The sequence below is a fragment of the Pan troglodytes genome, chromosome 13, assembly GCF_028858775.2.
Source record: "Pan troglodytes isolate AG18354 chromosome 13, NHGRI_mPanTro3-v2.0_pri, whole genome shotgun sequence".
Classification (NCBI taxonomy): domain Eukaryota; kingdom Metazoa; phylum Chordata; class Mammalia; order Primates; family Hominidae; genus Pan; species Pan troglodytes.
The window spans coordinates 74,027,020-74,052,030 of record NC_072411.2 but is presented as its reverse complement, the minus strand read 5'-3'; the positions used below and the strand labels follow the sequence as shown (position 1 = coordinate 74,052,030).

Sequence of the window (25,011 nt, the reverse complement as noted above, 5' to 3'; positions counted from 1 at the left end):
GCTCTAGGAGCAGACAGCAAACAGGCCTCTCTGTGGTAGCACCACGGCCTTCACAAAAGGGGATTCAGAGAGCCGGGCAAACACACACATCCAGCCCAAGACTTCCGCACAGATTCACCTGCCAAAATTATTAATTAAACATGTAACGAGCTGTCCAGGTGAACTGAGAGTCTAAAGCACATTTTCCAACTAGTCTTTTATTAAGATGGAGGAGCGAGAATATGGTTGAAGAACTAGAAATGGCTTCAAGATCACCTAATACAACTCTAACCCTACCCCTTCTAATTTTAAGATAAAGACAGTGAGACCCAGGGAGGTTATAGAAGATTTATTCCATTTCAAGCCTGTATATATTTTAACACTGGAGGTTTTTAAAAACTTTTTTTTTACATTAGTACAGCACTCCTTGCAGCGTCTTACACACAAGAGCTCAGCAGATATTCATAAATGATGATATTATACTTTTATTGCATTATATTTCTCCACTGGGTTAATGGGAAGCCCAAAAAATTATGAAGTATGTTTTTCAGAGCTTTGGTTGTACATCCAGTGTCTACTGACTCGTAAAACCAGTGTATCAAAGATGGAGACAATTTGCTTTGATAACAAATTTTTTCCAGATTGGTCTTTTACCAGGTAAGTACATGGTATATTATGATTCCTTTGATAATCAGTTTCCTAAGAAAAGAATTGAGTATTGCTTTTTTTTTTTTTCCCAAAGAAAGCTCTTCAGTATCTTTTGGTGAATTCTGCCTGGTCGAAGTCAGGCAGAGCACGATTTCATTGTTTAAGGGTGCCACTTGGTTGCTTTAGGTAAACATTTATTTAAAAAATTTCCTGGATTTACAGTTTTATTTTATTTGACAGTAATATGGAGCTTCAGTGGCAGAACAATATACCTGTAGTAATATTAAACAGATTTTTATATCAAAGACATATATAGTGAAAAAATAACCATACAATTATAAAAAGGTTTACAATGAAAAGCAATAGGTCGGGTGCAGTGGCTTATGCCTGTAATCCCAGCACTTTGGGAGGCTGAGGCGGGCAGATCACCTGAGGTCAGGAGTTCAAGACCAGCCTGGCCAACATGGCAAAATCCTATCTCTACTGAAAATACAAAAATTAGCCAGGCATGGTGGCATGCGCTTGTAGTCCCAGCTACTCAGGAGGCTGAGGCAGGAGAACCGCTTGTACCCAAGAAGGCGGAGGTTGTAGTGAGCTGAGATTGTGCCACTGTACTCCAGCCTGGGTGACAGAGCAAGACTCCGTGTCAAAAACAAACAAACAAACAAAACAATTCAGCATCAGAGCTTTGAAGATATTGTTCCATTATCTTTCAACATGCAGTATGGCTGATAAACTCTAATGCGGAATCCCCCTTCCTCTCCCAGGTTGTCTGTGTTTTCCCCTGTGAAAGCATTCAGGATCTTAATTTTATGCTGTGGATTCTGAACTTAATAATTTGGCCTGTGAGTCGATCTTTTTAGGTAAGTGGTAGCGGTACAGTGGTTGAGAATCTAAGTGAGTCATATTGCATGGGCCAAATTTCCAGCTCTGCCTCTTACTAGCTGTGTGACCTTGGTGAAGATAACCTTCCTAGGCCTCACTTGAGGATACCAAGTACCTCAGAGGGTTGTTAATGAGAATTGAGATAACTCATGCAAGTGCTTAGCCAACAATAGAAAGTGCTCAGTAAATGTTAGTAACGCTGCTCAAACTTCAGGGAGCTCTTATAGTCTGAAGATTCATTTCTTCAACTTTGAGGCATTATCCTCTTCCTTTGGTTATGTTCTGTTTGCTCTTCCTCTCCGAAACGAAAATTATTGGTTATTGAATTTCCCACACTGATCCTCTGTTTTATCTTCTTTTCTCATATTTTCTGTCTCTCTTTTTGATGTTCTCGGAAATTCCCTCAACTTTATAGCTCAGTCTTTCTGCCGCTTGAGTTAGAGCAATCATTTTTAATTTCTCAGAGCTCTTTCCTACTCGCTGATTTTTTCCTTTTTCATACTGTTCTTTCATATATGATATGTCTTTTCTTACCCAGTTTTTATTTTAAACACTTAAAAAGATAGAGCAGGTCGGGCAGAATGGCTGACACCTGTAATTCCAGTACTTTGGGAGGCCGAGGCAGGCTGATCGCTTGAGCCCAGGAGTTCGAGACTAGCCTAGGCAACATGGCGAAACTCCATTTATACCTCTGCCACCCCCAAAAATATATGTATATATAAAATTAGCTGGGCATTGTAGTGTGCACCTATGGTCCCAGGTATTTGGGAGGCTGAGGTGGGAGGATTGTTTGAGCCCAGGAGGTGGAGGTTGCAGTGAGCCAAGATTGCACCTCTGCAATCCAGCCTGGGTGACAGACCAGGACCTTGCCAGTCAATCAATCAATGAGTCATACAGGCTGAAAGAACCATACTGAGAACACCTGTATTTAATTCCACTTATATTCAACACTTTTACAAACTTTGTCACATTTGCTTTATACACACACACACACACACACACACACGCCCCAATACACAAACATATTTTTCTGGACCATTTGAATGTAAGCTACAAATGTCATGACTCTTTGCTCCTAAATGCTAAGGCATGTGACTCTCAGGAATAAAGACATTGTCCTACATAATGACAGTACCATTATCACGACTATGAAAATTAACAAAATTCCTTACCAATTGTGTCCATATTCAAATTTTCCTTCGTTGGCCAGGCACTGTGGCTCACGCCTGTAATCCCAGCACTTTGGGAGGCCAAGGCAGGTGGATCACGAAGTCAGGAGATCGAGACCATCCTGGCTAACATGGTGAAACCCCGTCTCTACTAAAAATACAAAAAATTAGCCGGGCATGGTGGCGGGCACCTGTAGTCCCAGCTACTCGGGAGGCTGAGGCAGGAGAATGGCGTGAACCTAGGAGGCGGAGCTTGCAGTGAGCCGAGATCGTGCAACTGTACTCCAGCCTGGGCGACAGAGCAAGACTCCGTCTCAAAAAAAAAAAAAAAAAAATTTCCTTCTGTCTCAAATATTTGCAAAATCTACCAAAATGTACAATGTCCATACCTTTTCACTCAGCGATTCAATCACTACTTATCCTACATACACACTCCCAAATATACAAAATGGTGTATACAAAAGGCTATTTGCTGCAGCATTGCTTGTAGTAGAAGATAGGAAACAACCTAAATGTCCTTTAATACAGTATTGGGTCAAACATTGACATCGAGCTATGGAATATTATACAGTTGTTTAGAATTAAGGTGTTGAGAACTGAAATAACATGTACTGGTAGAGATATGCATTAACTGGAAAAGATACTCAGAGTACTGCATGTAGTATATCAATATTTGTGTTTGTAATAGAAATGGACATTTGTAGACTGATAAATCTGGGGGATAAAAGAGAAACTGGTAAAAGTAATTGTAAAGAAGTGAATTGGGTGGCGGTGTGGGAGGGCAGTTTATTCCTCATCAAATACTTTCATAGATTTTAAATTTTTAATTTTTACTTAGAAAGCCCATGACTGCATTGATTTTTTTTTTACTAAGTATATGTTACATAATTTTAAAAAAATAGTGCTTAAAGTAGATGGATATTCAATCCCATAGAACAATGATTCTCAATGAAGGATGATTTTGCTCCCCACAGGACATATCTAGAGACATATTTGGTTGTCACAACTAGTGGTGGGGGTGGCACTACTGGCATCTTAGTGGGTAGAAGCCAGGGATGCTGTTAAACATCCCACAATACATAGGTCGGCCCCACACAAGAAAAAATTATCTGGCCCAAAATGTCAGTAGGACTGAAGCTGAGACACCCGGAAATACAGTGATTCTTAAGGATGCAAAGGTTTGAGAAGAGCTAAGCAAGACTAAAGGAATAAACAGAAAGGTGCATATGCCTAACCATTCAAATCATTGTGCATTTAAGATAAGGCCAGGCACAGTGGCTCACGCCTGTAATCCCATTTTGGGAGGCCGAGGTGGGTGGATCGCTTGAGCTCAGGAGTTTGAGACCAGCCTGGGCAACATGGTGAAACCCTGTCTCTACCAACAACAACAAAAATATATAAAAATTAGCCAGGTCTGGTGGCACTTGCCTGTGGTCCCAGCTACTTGGAGGGGCTGAGGATGCAATGAGCCGAGATCATGCCACTGCACTCCAGCCTGGATGACAGCGTGAGACCCTGTCTCTAACAACAAAAAAAAAGGTAATTCAAATTTCTAGCCATGAAAGAGATGGTTGGATAAGTCCAATATGCTCCTGTTTGCATAGAGTTTATTCAAATTGGGACATTATAAAGTTCCCACAACCTTAGTTTATGGTGATAATTTTAACTGTTGTAAAGGTAGTAGAGTCACTGTAAGAGTGAGGTTAGACTAATGTCCATGACTTCTAGGACTTTCATCTATTGGTATACTTGTATATGTATGCATAGCACATATACAATAGGCATTGCAGCATTGTTTGTAAAGGAAAATATTGGAAACAACATAAATATGTTACTGGTAATGTATGATGTATCCACACAATGGAATACCATGCTGCCATTAAACAAGATAGCTCAAATAATCCCCAAAAGTAAAAAAGCAGTTAGAAAACGTGGTAGGTCATCACATATACATATGGTATATAAAAAATATATATACATACATGCTCCCTTTTGCATGTTATCTCTGAAAGATACATAAGATATTGATAACTGGTTGTTTCTGGAGGAATGCAGTGAGGAAATTTTCACTGCATGCCCTGTTGCTTTTTATTTCCATGTGCATACTTCCTATTGAAATATCACATATACGTAAACACAGCTCTGCCCAACTCAGTGAGTAAACTAAATGCACTGTATAATTCCACACCTCACAAAACAAGAATGAAATATTTATAATAGAAATGTAAAGGCATATGGGAACACAGAAAAGTTGAAGATTAAATGTTGAGAGGAAGAGTAACTTCAGGCTATATTTCAAGAGGCATTGATAATTTCAGTCATTGCTATCAAACAGACTCTTAAGGTTTTTTGTGTTTTTTTACTTTTTTCTTATTTTTAGAGATGGGGGTCTCTCTACGTTGCTTAGGCTAGTCTTGAACTCCTGGGCTCAAGCTATCCTCCTGCCTCAGCCTCATAAGTAGCTGGGACTACAGGCATGTGACACCAAGTCCAGCTTTTTTTTTTTCTTTTTTTTTTTTAGAGGACAGGGTCTGGCTTTGTCACCCAGGCTGGAGTACGGTGGTGTGAACATAGCTAACTGCAACCTTGAACTCCTAAACTCAAGCGATCCTCCCGCCTCAGCCTCCCAAGTAGCCTGGCTTGCACCACCACAGGTGTGCACTACCAAGCCTAATTTTTCTTTTCGTTTTGTTTTGAGATGGAGTCTCACACTGTTCCCTGGGCTGGAGTGCACTGGTGCAATCTCGGCTCACTGCAACCTCTGCCTCCCAGGTTCAAGCGATTCTCCTCCCTCAGCTTCCCAAGTAGTTGGGATTATAGGCGCCTGCCACCATGCCCAGCTAATTGTTTTTATTTTTAGTAGAGACGGGGTTTTGCTATGTTGGCCACCAAGCCTAATTTTTAAATTTTTTGTAGACGGGGGCTTGCCATGTTGCCCAGGCTGGTCTTGAACTACTGGCCTCAAGCAGTCCCCCACCTTGGCCTCCTAAAGTGTTGGGATTACAGGCATTAGCCACCGTGCATGGCCAAACATACTTTTCCTAATACTTGCTCCTCTAAAAGTCCCTCTTAGAACAGCCTAGTGGGCTGGCATGCTTACTTGGCTGGCCTACTTGATGGAAGATGAGATGGAGTAGAAGTCAGGAGCCTAGTGTATATTCCTGGCTTTGCCAGTTACTTGTAGTGTGGCCTCTGGATTTACTGTCCATTTATAAATTGACAGTGTAGACTGCAAAACATACATTTTTTTAAAAAACAGGTAATTCATATCAAGGAAAAGATTTTACACACGCACACACAATTCAACCTTCCCAGTAAAATAAATGTAAATAAGATATTTTATCTACGGAAACAACATCCCACGTCATTGAAATTCTGTTAAAATTGGTATATACATTCACATCGGGTAGTATTTTAACGATTCTGCAAAATATGGCATGTTTATGTAATAGAGCCATAGACATATTCTTATCCTTTAACTCAGTTAACTACATTTCCCAGGAAATGATTTCACAGATACAAATATATACATGCACAAAGATATACTACTATGTTCCAAGTATATACACAGAGATATACAAATGCAAAAATAATTTTATTTGGAAGTATTATGAGTACTTTATTAAATCAGTATTTAATAGTTAAACTGGCTTTTAAATTCTAAGAAAAAGAACTTAAGAATTTAAGGAATTAAATCAGTTGACCTCTCAGGTGTATGATTCTAATCTTGTTATCAAATATGGCCTTAGTAGCTTTGCTGCCAGCTCTTCTCTAGTAGGTAAAGATGGCAGTCAATCGGAAGGTCTGATAGATTTTCAGCCTAGACAAGGCTCTGGTACAACAAACTGGGCCCCAGTAATTTGGAGACAATCAGGGACACAGTCCTTTTTCCCTCCCTTCTCACACAAACTATGTCACGTATAAACTATGAATATCCTTGTGTGACTTAGAAAAGTGTTTTATTTTAGACATATACCACATCTACACCCACAACTGAGTATAAAAGTATAAGGGTAAGGAGAAAGGATATGAAAATGACAAACACAGAACCTAGAACAGGGAGGGAGTGAGCCTAGAGATCATTCTAGTACAACCTCAGTTTTACAGATGAAAAACCTGATGCTCAGAAGGAAATATATGTAGAGAAAACGCAATTTATAGAGGACAGGGAAAAAGTAAGAGGCCGGGCACAGTGGCTCAACGCCTGTAATCCCAGCACTTTGGGAGGCCGAGGGCAGATCATTTGAGGTCAGAAGTTCAAGACCAGCCTGGCCAACATGGTGAAACTCTGTCTCTACTAAAAATACAAAAATTAGCTGGGCATGGTGGCTCAGGGCTGTAATCCCAGCTACTTGGGAGGCTGAGGCAGGAGAATTACTTGAACTCGGGAGGCAGAGGTTGCAGTGAGCTGCATTCCAACCTAGGCAGCAGAGACTTCGTCTCAAAACAAACAAACAATAGGAAAATCAGCATCACATTTTCTTTCTGGTTTTTATTAAAAAAAAAAATCTTGAAAGATAATTGGTTTAGATGGTATTGATGCTTTCTTCAGAGCTCATCTTTAAGTATCAGCTGTGAACTGTCAATAAAAAAATTAAAAATTAGCCGATTTAGATGAAAGACAAATTGCTTTCATATCATTTCAGAAAGGATTTTAACTGAACTAGTTCATTTTATCTGTAGCAAATTATGTACACAGATACAATCTCTCAGAAGTCAACAAGTTTTATCTATATACAGGCTTCTAAGATGAGATGGTTTGAAACTTTTATAGCTCCCTCATTTTAAGGGAACAGTAGTGCTGTTGGTATGCTGCTGGCCACAGCTATTTTGTGTCCAGAGGCTACCAGTTACTTTACTTCTCTGACAGATTTTACGGATGGAAATTGATCAAAGGACAAGATAATGCCTGTCCAACTTGGGATTCTGCCCCAAGCATCCATCAAATCAGATTTTTAAAAGTAAATTTCAACTTACATCCTGTTTTTGTTATATAATACCTTGTTTACTAGCATACATTATAAACATCTCAAACTTTGAATGATTCTGTTTCCAGCAATCTATTTATACTCTACTTCATTAAAAACAAGACTATATTAAGCAGTTTGTCATTATTTTTTCTTGCTGTATTTCAATACCTTGGTAACCTTACAGCAAATCCGAACAGATGGGCGTCTCACTTTACACAAGATATATTTTAATAATGGTGTGTAAATTGTATTTTATACACTGATTTCTATCTTCTATTTTTATTTATAGAATGTTTATGCTAACTTCTAAGTTATCTTCAAATAATATTTGATGCCAAAATTTTGGCTTTTAGGCTGTATCTAGTTTGATTTCCCTCTTACCTGCCTTCCCAAACAGTTAATAGAGTTAATAGGATTTTATTTAAAACAAAATAAAACCTATACTAAGAACATTTCCTATTATGAAAAATCAATAAGAACTTAAACTACAAGGAAAAAAACAAACAACCCCATTAAAAAGAGACGTGAACAGACACTTTTCAAAGAAGACATACGTGTAGCCAATAAGCATATGAGTAAAAGCCCAATACCACTGATCATTAGAGAAATGTAAATCAAAACCACAATGAGGTACCATCTTACACCAGTCAGAATGGCTGTTATTAAAGTCAAAAAATAACAGATGCCGGCAAGGTAGTGGAGAAAAGGGAACACTTATAAACCGTTGGTGGAAGTATAAATTAGTCCAACCACTGTGGAAAGCAGTGTGGCAATTCCTCAAAGAGCTAAAAACAGAACTACCATTTGACCCAGCAATTCCATTACTAGGTATATACTCAGAGGAATATCATCATTCTACCATAAAGACACACGCATGCGAACATTCACTGCAGCACTATTCACAACAGCAAAGACATGGAATCAACCTAAATGTCCATCAGTGACAGATTGGATAAAGAAAATGTGGTATATACACACCACAGAATACTATGCAGTCATAAAAAAGAACAAGATCATGTATTTTGCCAGGACATGGATGGAGCTGGAAGCCATTGTCCTTAGCAAACTAACACAGGCACAGAAAACCAAATACTGTATGTTCTTACTTAACAAGTGGGAGTAAATGATGAGAACACATGGACACAAAGAAGGGAACAACAGGTACTGGGGCCTACTTGAAGGTGGAGGTTGGGAGAATAGCAGAAAAATTAACTATTGGATACTAGGCCTAGTACCTGGGTGTTGAAATAATCTGTACAAGAAACCCCCAAGACACTAGTTTACCTATGTAACAAACCTCCACATGTACCCCTGAATCTAAAAGTTAAAAAAGAAAGAAAAATCATATTGAAAAAATAAAATTACCAGGATAACCTTAAAGAAATGTTTTAAAGGTGTCAGATGTAAGATCTTAGAAGCAAAGTGTGGAAGGAATGATAAGTATTTAAGAATGAGGTTTATCGTAAGTATTTAAGAATCATATCATCACACATTAACATATCACAACTAAGCATTTATTATACTGTTTAAGAAGGGAAGCAATTGCAGTAGTATTTCAGAAGCTATATCTTTCTTTAAATGCAATATATGCTCATAAACTCTAAACAGTATTTTAAAATATACAATCTCTCCAAAAGAAAATATTCAACTAAAGATAGATAACTTTTAGTATAAGCAAAATGTCACAAGATTTTAAAATTAAAGTCATCAGATTTTTCACAGCACATTGTACAGAAAATTTGCAAGCTTCCTGTACAGAGCAGTATAATCTTTACTCTTGAGCAAGTCGTTCAATAACACGCCGGTAATCTTCCACTAGTTCTTGAAAACTCTCTTCCAGCTGTTCATGTTGCATGCTTATTTCTATTTGGTTCATCTGGTTTGTCAGTTCTTCTGGTCTGAGACATTTTCTCATCTTAGCAAGATCTCTCTGCTTTTTCTAAGTGATAAACAATTATTTGTTAGACGAAGAAAGCAAATATATTTCCTTATAGTCTTACAATTTTAAGTCTCCAATGTTAAAAATAAGAATAGTATGAATACGCCCAAACTTGTCCCACAATGTTTTTTTTTTTGTTTTGTTTTGTTTTTTAAGGAAGCTTAAACATAATGTTAACCATGAATTGCAAACCCTCTAAAAAGAGTTAACAAGAAGACCTGGTATTTGTGTCAAATGATGGTAAATATAGACATGTGACTAGCAGCCCCCTCCAAAACTTTAAAGAACTCTGGGCAGTATAGACACTCAAATATTTGCTTAATAGATAGAAGACATCAGCTGAAGAAAGACAACTGAGATTAAGTGCTATTATTCTTCATTTTACTATTCAGTCATTAATTAATTACATTTTAAATTCCACCCAGTGAAGTACTTACGGGCCACACGCTAATTTTAACATAAACTGTTAGAAATGTTTCAGAAAGACAAATGGAAAACTGCTATACTTTAAAAATATATTAACTAGCATTTGAGTCTTTATTAAGTTCCAGACATACATTATCATACTAAACCCTCCTGGTTTGACTTAGGATACCGCTATGCTGAGGAGTTTGCAACAGGTAGCTGATAACAACTTTTATGCAGGACACTGTGTCAGAGATGTTTAGGATGGGACTGGAGGACTGGGCAGCTACTGCAGTAGTTCAAGCCAGAGTTGATGAAAGCCTAGATCAAGTCAGCAGCAGCAAAGATGGAGAGGACAGGGCAGATTTAGGGGAGAAAATACTGGGTGATATGATGAAGAATAACTCCAAGATTCCTGGTTGGGTGGCATTATTGCAAATATGAAGCTTTCATGTTTCGGATATACTGTTCTAGAACTCCTGGGCCCAAGTGATCCACCCACCTTGGCCTCCCAAACTGCTGGGATTACAGCCATGAGCCACCACACCCGGCCCAGTTCTGGCCTTTTAGACTGGTGAACTGGCTGGACAGGTAAAGGTACTTAATAATAATATAAAAAAGAATTATCATTCTTTAAGAGTAGAAAATACTTGCATTTATGAACTACAGAGGTTCCCATTATTTGGCATTAGCTGTGTGACTACTATTTGTACTCAGAATTTCTATCTTTCATTTGTTATATTTTATATAAAAGTCACATTAATATCTAAAATATATAATTCAATAAATTATTTTACTTTAGTAAAATCTTAATACTCTTAAATGTTGCCATCTATACTGCTCTGTGCCCAAATTTCATCATTAAGACATTTTCTAGCTAACAAATATTACTTAAAGATCAAAACCTTTGGAAAGTACCATTTTTACCCATTTTCTGATGTTTCTGAATTGATAACATCAAATAATAAAACGCAACTTTGGATAACTTTTGAGGAGACCATTATAATTTATTAAAAACCTGCTATATGCAGATGATGGTCTGTAAAATAGAAAAACTATTAAACTGCAATGAAATGACACTATGAGGAACTATTCATACATCTGTTAAAATGATTTAGTCATAGGCAAATAATCATTTTATATTCAGAATGTGAACAGAATTACAATGACAAATTAGGAAATACAGTTGCACTGCAAAGTAAAAAGATGCTATGAAGGAAAAGTTGGGATTCAGCAAGTAGTGTCAGCCAATGAACCATCAGCATTCAAGACTGGCTCTATAAAGCAGAATCCATGGCAAATAAAACTTAAATTTTCTTTAAATTTACAAAGGAAAACCAAAACTACGTGTACCTGATACAGTTAGTTAATTTACTTTCTCAAATTGTAATGCAGAATCAACTTGGTCATTTATGTTCCCAGCTATTGTGATGTATAACCCTATAGGTATAGTATATATAAATGTAGCAACAACATTTCATCATTGAGCAACTGTACTCAATAATTATATGTTGGATAAATTAAATATTCTGCCAATCATCCCACTACTCAGCTGCAACTAGATGACAAATTTTCTTCTTTTTTGAGATGGAATTTTGCTCTTGTCACCCAGGCTGGAGTACAATGGCGCAATCTTGGCTCACTGCAACCTCTGCCTCCCAGGTTCAAGCAATTCTCCTGCCTCAGCCTCCGGAGAAGCTGGGATTACAGGCACCTCCCACCATGCCTGGCTAATTTGTGTATTTTTAGTAGACACAGGGTTTCACCATGTTGGCCAGGCTGGTCTCGAACTCCTGACCTCAGATGATCTGCCCGCCTCAGCCTCCCAAATTGCTGGGATTATAGACGTGAACCACCGCACCTGGCCTTTTTTTTTTTTATTTTTATTTTTTTTTTGAGATGGAGTCTTGCTCCATTGCCCAGCCTGGATTGCAGTGGTATGATCTCAGCTCACTGCAACCTCTGCCTCCCGAGTTCAAGTGATGCCCTTGCCTCAGCCTCCCAAGTAGCTGGGATTACAGGTACCCACCACCACACCCAACTAATTTTTTATTTTTAGTAGAGGCGAGGTTTTGCCATGTTGGCCAGGCTGGTCTTGAACTCCTGAGCTCTGGTGACCTGCCCACCTCGGCCTCCCAAAGTGCTGGGATTACAGGCATGAGCCACCACGCCTTGCCTAGATAGCAAATTTTCATTCACATAAGGTGACATAAACAATATCCATCCTGACAATGTCCAAATGATAAGGCCAATTTGATCTAGGAGGGAAAATACGGAAGATGACGATGAAGTGGGAAAAAAGGGCAAGAAGAATGTTTAAAAATATAATAGTACTAACATGGTTTCGGCTATGGTAAAGTACAAAGATTATATTAATAAATAGCAATAAAGGCTATTTTTAGGAAGAAGAAAGCAAAAGCAAAGAGAATATATATGTCTAACTTTGCTTTTATCTGGGAAGAGAGAAAAAAGAGAATATATATATAACAACTGAGAAGACAAGAAACTTGGGAAAAACAACATAATTTGTTAGGGAAGAGACTAGGCATTCAGACTTTTTAAAGATGCATACAAATGAAAGAAAAGCTAACCATGGTAGACTATCCTTGGGATAAGTTTGTTTGTTTGTTTGTTCTGAGACACAGTTTCATTCTGTCACCCAGGCTGAAGTGCAGTGGCACAATCTCAGCTCACTGCAACCTCCACCTCTTGGGTTCAAGTGATTCTCGTGCCTCAGCCTCTCAAACAGCTGGGATTACAGGCACGTGTTATCATGCCCAGCTAATTTTTGTATTTTTAGTAGAGATGGGGTTTCGCCATGTTGGCCAGGGTGGTCTTGAACTCCTGACCTCAAGTGATCCACCTACCTCGGCCTCCCACAGTGCTGGGATTACAGGCGTGAGCCACTGCACCCAGGTTTTTGTTCTTTTCTTTTCTCTTCTTTTCTTTTCAGATGGAGTTTTGCTCTTGTCACCCAGGCTGGAGTGCAATGGTGCAATCTTGGCTCACAGCAACCTCCACCTCCTGGATTCAAGCGATTCTCCTGCTTCAGCCTCCCAAGTCACTGGGATTACAGGCGCCCACCACCAAGCCTAGCTAATGTTTGTATTTTTAGTAGAGACAGGGTTTCACCACGTTGGCCAGGCTGGTCTTGAACTTCTGACCTGAGGTGATCCACCCGCCTTGGCCTCCCTGAGTGCTGGGATTACAGGTGTGGGCCACCATGCCCGGCCATGAGTGAGAATTTTTATAAATTACTGGAAGAATATTTCTACTTTTGTAAAAGTTAATTTTACAAAATGACTTGGACTCTCTCATATACTGATATTTGGTAGCTTTTCTTCTGTTTTAAACAGTGAAAAGAATACAGTGTTTAAGATTCTTGAAAGTCCTACCTTATATGGGCTAATTAGTCTTCTTTTAATATCCAGTCTATAGCTTCTGTATTGTTCGGCATCACTCATGTCAGTTACCAGTAGTCGAAGAATTTCATAAACCCTTCTAGCGTGTTGCTAGAATGAAACAAAAGAAAATGCGAACATTTTCAAAGTAAAAATAATGACACTTTCCCAAAAGAACACAGGATATATTTAATATCTGCCATGAGCAAGGAATTGTGCTAGAAACCAAAGGAAAGGCAATAAAAGTAGTTGCCCTCAAGCAGTCTAGTGGGTAATACAAATGATTATGGTATGGATAATTTAATGTGGCACGATCACAGTTCACTGCAGCCTCAACCTCCTAGACTCAAGCCATCCTCCCACCTCAGCCTCCTGAGCAGCTGGGACCATAGGCATATGCACCACACCCGGCTATTTTTTTTTTTTTTTTTGTAGAAATGGGGTCTCACTTTGTTGCCCAGGCTGGTCTTCAACTCCCAGCTTCAAGCAATCCTCCTGCCTCAACCTCCCAAAGTATTAGAATTACTGGCGTAAGCCACTGCCCCAGCCTTCATGACAGATTTTAAATAGGAATGTAAGCAATATGCACAAATTTTGAGTTTTAAATAAGTCACTCTTTCAGCTACAAAGAAATGGTAGCAAAAAGAAGTGCAGAGAGACCAATCAAGAAGCTGAGTTATTACATCAGATAAAAAACAATGAGGGCATGAACTGAAACAGCACAAGTAAGAAGACCAAGGGGACAAGGACTCTAGAAACATATGAGAGGAAAAACTGACTTAAAGAAGGATGTGAAAATGTGAGTTTTCACAGCCTAGGAGAGATTTAGGAGGCAGCAGAAAATAGAAAATCTGAAGAAAATTCTAGTCTAAGGGCAAGGATTTAAGCAATGTCAGTATATAGGTAAGAGTTAAAACCATAAGGCTGGTTAAGGTCACCTGAGGAAAGCATATACAGTGATAAAAGGAGAAAGGTCAGAAACCTGCTAGTACAGTGACAGTTAAAAAGCAGACAGGGCTGGACATGGTGGCTCATGCCTGTAGTTCCAGCACTTTGGGAGGCCAAGGTGGGCAGATCGCTTGAGCCTAGCAGTTTGAGAACAGCCTGTAGGAACCCTGTCTCTACAAAAATTAGCCAGGTGTGGTGGCGTACCCCTGCAGTCCCAGCTACTTGGGAGGCTGAGGTGGGAGAGTCATTTGAGCCCAGGAGGTTGAGGCTGCAGTGAGCCGTGATTACACCACTGTACTCCACCTCAGGTGACAGAGCAAGAGACCCTGTCTCAAAAAAAAAAAAAAGGAAAAGGAAAAAAAAAGACAAATGGTATCAAGGAAATATCAGAAGAATCAGGAAGTTTTTGGTAGCACTGAAGCCAAAGGAGAACCACAGTTTTTCTGTTGATGTTGTTTCACTTATGTATTTATTTGGGCAGGGAGTTGGGGTATGGATAGGTTGGGAAGGTAATATTTTCTGACTTCCTGGAAGGGAACCTGAGTTGAACCTGAAAAAATGAGTACTATCTGGCCAGGCAATTAGGAAAAGGGAGTATTTCAGGTAAAGAGAACAGAATATGTAAAGGAATACAGAAGGAAGAAGGATGTGGCAGAGTTGGGAAATGGCTAGAAGATGAGTAAAGCCAGAGCATGTGGCAAAGTAGCCAGAGCATGTGGCAAAGTACTAACAGGCTGAAGCTAGCAAGGTAGGCAGGGTCCAGATTATCATGGGCTCTTTGTGCTCTAGGTAGGGAGTTTGAATTCCTTTTTTAAGAAAGCACCATTAAAAAAAAAAAAAATATATATATATATATATATATATTCATATATTCATATGCCTGTTCTTTTAAAAGCTGAGCTATTAAACAAATTTCTTTTCTTTCTTTTTTTTTTTTTTTAAGATGCAGTCTCTCTCTGTTGCCCAGGCTGGAGTGTAGTGGCATGATCTCGGCTCACTGCAACCTCCGCCTCCCAGGTTTAAGCGATTCTTCTGCCTCAGCCTCCTGAGTAGCTGGGATTACAGGCACGCGCCACCACGCCCAGCTAATTTTTGTATTTGTAGTAGAGACATGGTTTCACCATATTGGACAGGCTGGTCTCGAACTCCTGACCTCGTGATCCACCCACCTCGGCCTCCCAAAGTGCTGGGATTACAGGCGTGAGCCACCTCGCCCGGCCTACACAAATTTCTTTTTTTTTTGAGATGGAGTCTCGCTCGGTCGCCCAGGCTGGAGTGCAGTGGCACCATCTCAGCTCACTGCAACCTCCGCCTCCCCAGGTTCAAGCAATTCTCCTGCCTCAGCCTACCGAGTAGCTAGAACTACAGGCGCATGCCACCATGACCAGCTTTTTTGTATTTTTAGTAGAGGTGGGGTTTCACCATGTTAGCCAGGATGGTGTCAATGTCCTGACCTCATGATCTGTCCGCCTCGGCCTCCCAAAGTGCTGGGATTACAGGCGTGAGCCACCACTCCCAGCCCATCTCACATACTTTCATAATCCAAATCCTACTCATTCTTCAAGGTTTACATCAAATGCCATCCTTTCTATGAAATAACCACTGATTTCCTTGCTTACATAAATGTAATAAACTTTCTTCTCTGAACTTCCATATTTATTTTTTCTGTACCTATCTTAAGACATTTACCACTTTAAAATTTAAATAGATATATAAAAGTATATAAAATGAAATACGTGTTTTACTTCAACCGTTCTTCCCACCAATAATGTCTCCAGGGGTACAACTACTTTAAAGAGTAAAAATAAGATCCTATTATCCATCTTTCCTCTGCTTGTTATGCTTAATATAGCAATAACACCTATTATCTTCCCATTTTATTAATGAGGAAACTGAGGCACGAGGTAAATTAAATTGCCATAAATCACAGAGCAAGTGTTGGAGCTAGATTTGAACTCAGGCAATTTGGCTTCAAAGCTGTACTGTTAACCATTGCTGGTTCCCACACATGTATTCTTAATGTCTTTATAATATTTTAGTTAAGGTATACACTTCAAAAATTTGTTTGTAATTTAAATCTGTTTTCCTCCTACAGAATAAAAATACCTTATTTATTTTGAACTTCTGTTGTGCCTCTATCGCCATATCTTCATTGAATCCTTGCATTAATTTTTCCCGGGAAAAACAGGGCAAATCTTGACAAAGCTTCACAAGCACAAAGTCTCGTAATTTCACATAGCTTTTGGATGGATCTTCCGCTAAATAAATAAAGCAGAATAATATTAACATTTCCCTGATACTCAATATAATTTCTTCATCATTTGCAATCTCAACATATATGCTAGGCTAGGAAGGCAAATTTAAAAAAATTACACATACAAAATTAATTACACATAAAAAAATACAAAATTAATTTTTAATGTGTAATTTAAAAAATTACACATACAAAAGTTACAACATGAAAGGATTATTCCTTATAAATAAAACTATTATCTTTGTCAAAATAATAAATCCAATCCTTTTGCAAAGACATTTGTATTAATATTTGTGAATCAAAAGCTACCCATTTCAAATTTAAACTTCTTTTTTTGTTTGAGACAGAGTCTCACTCTGTCACTCAAGCTGGAGTGTAGTGGCATGATCATGGCTCACCACAGCCTCAACCTCCCAGGATCAGGTGATCCTCCTATTTCAGCCTCCCTAGTAGCTAGGACTACAGGCTCCCGCCACCATACTCGGCTAATTTTTGTATTTTTTGTAGAGACAGGGTTTCACCATGTTGCCCAGGCTGGTCTCGAATTCCTGGGCTCAAGTGATCAACTCGCCTCAGCCTCCCTAAGTGCTAGGATTACAAGCATAAGTGACTGCGCCCAGCCTCAGATTTAAACTTTTTAACTGGCAGGGTATCACATGCATCTTAGTTTTGATTCCAATTACAGTAGCTGTGTAAATGAGAGATTCAAATTTGGATGAACAGGTCAGGCACAGTGGCACACGCCTGTAATCTCAGCACTTTGGGAGACCTGAGGCAGGCAGATCACTTGAGGCCAGGAGTTAGAGACCAGCCTGGCCAACATGACAAAGTCATATCTCTACTAAAAATACAAAAATTAGGTTGGGCGCAGTGGCTAATGTCCGTAATCTCAGCACTTTGGGAGGCCAAGGCAGGCAGGTCACCTGAGGTCAGGAGTTCGAGAACAGCCTGATCAACATGGTGAAACCCTGTGTCTACTAAAAATACAAAAATTAGCCGAGCATGGTGGTGCATGCCTGTAATCTCAGCTACTTAGGAAATTGAGGCAGGAGAATTGCTTGAACCTGGGAGGCGGAGGCTGCAGTGAGCTGAGATCGCACCACTGTACTCCAGCCTGGGCGACAGAGCGAGACTCCTTCTCTAAACAAACAAACAACAAATTAGCCAGGTGTGGTCATGCACATTCCTCCCAGCTACTCAGGAGGCTGAAGCATGAGAATCACTTGACACTTGGAGGCTGAGGTTGTAGTGAGTGAGCCAAGATTGCGCTATTACACTCCAGCCTGGGTGACAGAGACTGTCTCAAAAACAAAAAAAGAAAAAATTCATAAAGAAAGACAAAGGACCCAGAATAGCCAAAACAATATTGAAAAAGAGCAGGCCAGGCACAGTGGCTCACATCTGTAATCCCAGCACTTTGGGAGGCCAAGGCAGGTGGATCACGAGGTCAGGAGTTCGAGACAAGCCTGGCCAACATGGTGAAACCCCGTCTCTACTAAAAATACAAAAATCAGCTGGGCATGGTGGTGGGTGCCTGTAATCCCAGCTACTTGGGAGGCTGAGGCAGAAGAATCACTTGAACCCAGGTGGCAGAGGCTGCAGTGAGCCAAGACTGTGTCACTGCACTCCAGCCTAGGCAACAGAGCAACTCCATCTGGGAAAAAATAAAAAAAGAACAAAACTTGAAGGACTCAACACGTTCTGATTTCAAAACTTACTTCAAACCTATGATAATCAACACCATGTGACACTAGCATAAGGACAGACATACACATGAATGGAACTGAACTGACAGTCCAGAAATAAAACCATAGATTTAGGTCAGTTAATCTTGGAGAAGGTTGCAAAGACAATTCAATGAGGGAAAGAAGAGTCTTTTCAACAAATGGTGATGGGACAACTGGATCTCTATCATCAAAAGAATAAAGTGGGATCCCCTTTCCTCACACCATACATAAAAATTAACCAAAATTGATCACAGTCCCAAATTTAAGAGGTAAAACTATAAAACTCTTAGAAGAAACCACAGGAGTAAATCTTCATGACCTTTGGTTAGACAATGGTTTCTTAGATAATGAGACCAAAGCATAAGCAACAAAAGAAAAAACAAATAAACTAGGTGACAAAAATTTTAAAACTCTTGTGTTTCAAATGATACCAGTAAAAAAATGAAAAAAATAACATACAGAATGGGAGACTATTTGCAAATCATGTATCTAATAAAGCACCTGTATCCAGATTCATATACATTGGTGTACAAACTCTTATAATTTGGTAAAAAAAAAAAAAAAAAAGACCCAACTAAAAAATGGGCAAAGGATCTAAATTGACATTTATCAATAAGATATATACAAGTGGATAATAAACACATGAAAAGATGCACAGTCTCCCTAGCCACAGGAAATGTGAACCAAAACCACAATGATATACCACTTCATACCTACAAGGATGGCTAGAATTAAAAACACAGTAACAAGTATTGATGAAGACGTGGAGAAACTGAAACCCTGATACACTGGTAATGGAAATGTAAAATGGTGTAGCCATTTTGGAAAATAGTCTGGTGATTCCTCAAAAAGTTAAACATAGTTACCAGATTTCCCATAATTTCCAGTCTTAGGTATATGCCCAAGAGATATGAAAACACAGGTCCACATAAAAATTTGTACATGACTGTTCCTAGTAGCATTATTTATTCATAAGAGCCAAAATGTGGGAATAATCTAAAATGTTCAACTGACCAATGAATAAAATGATATAACCACACAATGGAATATTATTTGGCAATAGGAAGAAATGAAGTACTGTTACATGCTATAAGAATGCACCTTGAAAACATGCTATGTGAAAGAAACTAGTCATATATTGCATGATTCCAATGTCCAGAATAGGCAAATTTATAAAGACAGAAAGTAGATTAGTGGTTGCCTAGGGATAGGAGTTGAGGGGAGGAAAGGAGTGCTAACAGGGACTTCTTTTGGGGGTTTCTTTTATGGGGGAACAGAATATTCCAAAATTAGATTATTCACTAGGGCCGCTAGCACTTTGGGAGGCAGAGGTGGACAGATCTCTTGAGACTAGAAGTTCGAGGCCAGCCTGGCCAACATGGCAAAACACCGTCTCTACTAAAAATACAAAAATTAGCCAGGTGTGGTGGCACATTCCTGTGATCCCAGCTACTCAGGAGTCTGAGGCATGAGAGTTACTTGAACTCAGGAGGCAGAGGTTGCAGTGAGCTGCAATCACACACTGCACTCCAGCCTGGGTGACAGACTGAGACTGTCTCAGACCAACAAAAAGATTATGGTGATGGTTGTGCTGTAAATATCATCTTAAAACTGTCTACTTTAAGTGAATGAATTATATGATGTGTTAATTATATACCAATAAAGCTATTTTTTTAAAAAGCCTGAGACAGGGTAATGTCTCATGATTCCAAGAAACACATTCATTCATTCAACTGATTTGTACTAAATACCTTTTTTATGCTTCTATGCCACAGTTAATTATACACATCATATGCATGTAGTTATTAAGTGCTATTTGACTATGACTTTAAAATAGGAAGAATTGAAATCAAGTCACTGCATCAATTTGGGATGAAATTATGATCTATTAAGAATGGTGAAATCAACAGTAAAACAAAATAAGTAAAATACAGACCTACACAGAAAATAAACCTAAGACTGTTATGTAATTTGTCACCCTATCCCATTCTTCAGTCTTTTCTCACTTTAATTTACCTGCATCATCCAGTTATACAAGCCACCCAGAAACCTGGAGGACATTTATTTCTTCTATCTGCTTCCGCCAGTATTTTTGTCAACTAATAACCTTTTTTTAACTCATTCTCCTTACCTATTCTCCCCTGTGTTATAAAATATAAACTGAACTCTGACACCACCCTATATTAAAATTGTTCAAGCATATAAGAGAGGAAAGGAAGGAACAGAAAAAATACTTGAAAAAATAATGGTCAAAAACATCCCAAATTTGATGAAAAACACTGGTCAACACATCTAGGAAGCTCAAACTTCAACTAGGAAAAACATAAAGAGACCTACACCCAAACATGTCATAATCAAACTGTCAAAAGTGAAAGAAACAGAAAATCTTTAAAGCAGCAAGAGAAAAATGACTCATTAGAAACCAAGGAGGTCAGAAGTCAGTGGGATGACATATTCAAAGTACCAACAGGAGAACAAAACACCTATCAACCAAGAATTCTGTATCCAGCAAAACTATCCTTCAAAATAAAGGTGAAATAAAGATATTCGCAGAAAACCAAAGACTGAGGAAATCTGGTGCTAGCTGACCTGCCCAAAAGAAGTATTAAAGAACTCCTTCAGGCTAAAAGAACATAGTACCACTTAAATCTACATGAAGAAATTAAGAATACTCATAAAAATATATATAATAGTTAGTATATATAAAAGTTAGATTATTTTTTCTCTTTTCTTCTTTCAACTAATTTAAAAGACAATTACAGGCCGGGCGCGGTGGCTCACGCCTGTAATCCCAGCACTTTGGGAGGCAGAGGCGGGCGGATCATGAGGTCAGGAGATCGAGACCATCCTGGCTAACACAGTGAAACCTCGCCTCTACTAAAAATACAAAAAATTAGCCGGGCGTGGTGGCGGGCGCCTGTAGTCCCAGCTACTCAGGAGGCTGAGGCAGGAGAATGGCGTGAACCCGGAAGGCAGAGCTTGCAGTGAGCCAAGGTCGCGCCACTGCACTCCAGCCTGGGCAACAGAGTGAAACTCCGTCTCAAAAAAAAAAGGACAATTACATAAAGCAATAATTATAAACCAGTGTTTGGCTTATAGTAATACATAAGGATGTGGCCAGGAACAGTGGGTCATGCCTGTAATCCCAGCATTTTCAGAGGCCAAAGCAGGCAGACTGCTTGAGCTCAGGAGTATGGGACCAAAATGTACAAAAATTTAGCCAGGTGCGGTGGCATGCACCTTTAGTCCCAGCTACTTGGGAGGCTAAGGCAGGAGAATCGCTTGAACTTGGGAGGCGGAGGTTGCAGTAAGCCCAGGTCACACCTTTGCACTCCAGCCTGGGCAACAGGAGTAAAACCCTGCCTCCAAAAAAAAAAAAGAAAGAAAAAAAATGTAATCCTATTGAGTAGCTAGGACTACAGGTGTGTGCCACCACACTCTGCTAATTCTTTTTTTTTTTTTGGTAAAGAGATAGGGTCTTGCTATGTTGCGTAGACTGGTCTGAAACTCCTGGCCTCAAGTGATCCTCCCTCCTTGGCCTCCCAAAGTACTGGGATTATAGGCATTAGTCACTGAGCCCAGCCTAAGAAAATAACTTAAAAAAAAATTTAAAAACCACAAAGGAATTGAAATGGTTCAATAGAAAATATTATTTAACACAAAAGAAGGCAGTAAAAAAGAAACAAAATAACAAAAAGGGTTAGGTGTGGTGGCTCACACCTGTAATCCCAGCACCTTGAGAGGCCAAGGCGGGAGGATCACTTGAGCTCAAGAGTTCAAGACCAGCCTAGGCAACATAGCAGGACCTCGTCTCCACTAAAAATAAAACAAATCAGCCAAAGTGTGGTGGCATACGACTGTAGTCCTAGCTACTTGGCAGGCTGAGAGGGGAGGACAGCTTGGGCCCAGGAGTTTGAGGCTGCAGTGAGCCATGATCATGCCACTGGACTTCAGACTCTGACAGAGCGAGACCCTGTCCCCCCTCCCCACCAAAAGAAATGAGACATACAGAAAACAAACAGCAAAATGGCGGGCGTAATTCCAAGCATAGTAATAATTACATTAAATGCATGTATATTAAAATATTCTAATCAAAAGACAAAGAGTGTCAGACCGAATTTTAAAAGATCCAACTATATGCTGTCCACAAGAGAAACATTTTAGATTCAAGATGGATAGGTTCAAAGTCAAATGATGAAAAAAGAAGGCTGGGTACTGTGGCTCATGCCTTTAATCACAGCACTTTGGGAGGCCAAGGCAGGCACATCACCTGAGGTCAGGAGTTTGAGACCAGCCTGACCAACATGGTGAAAACCCATCTCTACTAAAAATACAAAAATTAACCAGGTGTGGTGGTAGGCACCTGTAATTCCAGCTACCTGGGAGGCCAAGGGAGGAGAACTGGTTGAACCCGGGAGGCAGAAGTTGCAGTGAGCCAAGATTGTGCCACTGCACTCCAGTCTGAGTGACAGAGTGAGACTTCGTCTCAAAAAAAAAAAAGAAAAAGAAAAAAGATATACCAAGCAAACAGTATGCAAGCTAGAGTGGCTATATTAATATCAGGCAAAATAGAGTGTAAGGCCAGGTGCAGTGGCTCATGCCTGTAATTCCAACACTTTGGGAGGCCAAGGCAGGTAGATCGCTTGAGCTCCGGAGTTTGAGACCAGCCTGGGCAATATGGCAAAACCCTGTCTCTATTTTTTTTTTTTTTTTTAAAGAGTTTAAGACAAAAAAGTTTATTCATCAGGAAGATATTACAATTATAAACAAATGCACAACTAACAACTGAGTCCCAAAATACATGAAGAAAATACTGACAGAATTAAAGGGAGAAATAGACAATACAATAAAAAGTCTGAAATTTCAATACTACACTCTCAATAATCGATAGAACAATTAGACAGAAAATTGGCAAAGATATAGAAGGCCTGAACGGCACTATCAATCAACTTGGCCCAACTGATATTTACAGAACATTGTACTCAATAACAGCAAAATACATGTTCTTTACAAGTGTACAAGGAACAGTCATCCAGGAAAGACTTAATGTTAAGCCAGGGATCAATAAACTATGATGGCCCATGGGCCAATCTTGCCTGTGGCCTGTTTTTGTATGGTATGTGAACTAAGAATGGTTTCTAAAGGGTTGTTTAAAACAACCAAAACAACAACAAAAACCAAGTATGCAACAGAGACTGTGTGTAGCTTGCAAAGCATAAAATACAACCTATTCTTAAAAAAAAAAAAAAAAAAAAGTTTGCTGACCTCTAAGCTTGAACAGGAAACAAAACTCAATAAATGAAAAAGGGCTGGGCATGATGGCTCACACCTGTGATCTTAGCACTTTGGGAGGCCAAGATGGGGGCATTGCTTGAGCCCAGGAGTTCCAGACCAGCCTGGGCAACATGGCAAAACCTCGTTTCTACAAAAAAAGTAAAAATTAGCTGGGTGTGGTGGCATGCACCTGTAGGCCCAACGACTTGGGAGGCTGACGCAGGAGGATCACTTGAGGCCAGGAGGTTGAGGCTGCAGTGAGCCATGATTGTGGTACTGCACTCCAGTGTGGGCGACAGAGCAAGACTCTGTCTCAAAAGATAGCTACGTAGGTAGATAAATAGACAAACAGAATAAATGAAAAAGGTTCACTGGAAGGTCATGCAAAAATTAAATATAAAATCACATAAATAAATGAAAAAGGACCAAAGTCATACAAAATATGTTTGTTTGTTTGTTTGTTTTTTGAGACGGAGTCTTGCTCTGTCGCCTAGGCTGGAGTGCAGTGGCGCAATCTTGGTTCACCGCAAACTCTGCCTCCCAGGTTCATGCCATCCTCTTGCCTCAGCCTCCCAAGTAGCTAGGACTACAGGCACTCACCACCACGCCTGGCTAATTTTTTGTACTTTTAGTAGAGATGGGGTTTCACCATGTTAGCCAGGATGGTCTCGATCTCCTGACCTCATGATCCGCCTGCCTCAGCCTCCCAAAGTGCTGGAATTACAGGCGTGAGCCACCGCTCCCGGCTTTTTTTTTTTTTTTTGAGATGGAGTTCCGCAGTTGTTGCCCAGGCTGGAGCGCAATAGTGCCATCTCGGCTCACCGCAACCTCTGCCTCCCAGGTTCAAGCGATTCTCCTGCCTCAGCCTCTCAAGTAGCTGGGATTACAGGCACGTGCCACCACACCCGGCTAATTTTGTATTTTTTGTAGAGATGGGGTTTCTCCAAGTTGATCAGGCTGGTCTCGAACTCCTGACCTCAGATGATCTGCCAGCCTCCGCCTCTCAAAGTGTTGGGATTACAGGTGTGAGCCACCACGCCGGCCCTAAAATATGTTCTTTAACAACAGTGGAATTAAATTCAAACTTTACAAAAGGAAACATGGGAATCCACATTATTTAGAAATTGAACAACAAGCTTTTAAATAATCCATGGATCAAAAAAGAAATCACAAGGAAAATTAAAACATATTTTGAACTGAATGAAAATGAAAGCACAATTTCTAAAAGCTTATGTGATGCAGCTATATCAATGCTTATATTTATATATAAATGTATATTATGTGTAAATATTTAGGTATTTAAATGTCTATATTAGAAAAGAAAGGCCAGGCATGGTGGCTCACACCTGTCATCTCACCACTTTGGGAGGTCAAAGTGGTCCAATCATTTGAGGCCAGGAGTTCAAGACGAG

The 25,011-nt window shown here is 39.6% G+C and overlaps 2 protein-coding genes across 5 annotated transcripts in view; one reads left to right on the top strand and one right to left on the bottom strand.

Annotated features, from left to right (window-relative positions):
- SLC25A12 (solute carrier family 25 member 12) overlaps window positions 1-25,011 on the top strand; it is a 223,182-nt gene that overhangs the window by 6,992 nt on the left and 191,179 nt on the right. The window lies entirely within an intron of this gene.
- Window positions 9,150-25,011, bottom strand: part of HAT1 (histone acetyltransferase 1) — a 70,094-nt gene continuing 54,232 nt past the window's right edge. For all 4 annotated transcript variants that reach the window (XM_001146318.6, XM_063790588.1, XM_009443760.5 and 1 more), the window contains exons 9-11: window positions 16,451-16,602; window positions 13,391-13,507; window positions 9,150-9,590 (exon numbers count right to left, since the gene is read on the bottom strand). In XM_001146318.6, the coding sequence (XP_001146318.3) occupies window positions 9,423-9,590; window positions 13,391-13,507; window positions 16,451-16,602 (437 nt within the window). In that variant the 3' untranslated portion in view covers window positions 9,150-9,422. The remainder of the gene's footprint in view (window positions 9,591-13,390; window positions 13,508-16,450; window positions 16,603-25,011) is intronic.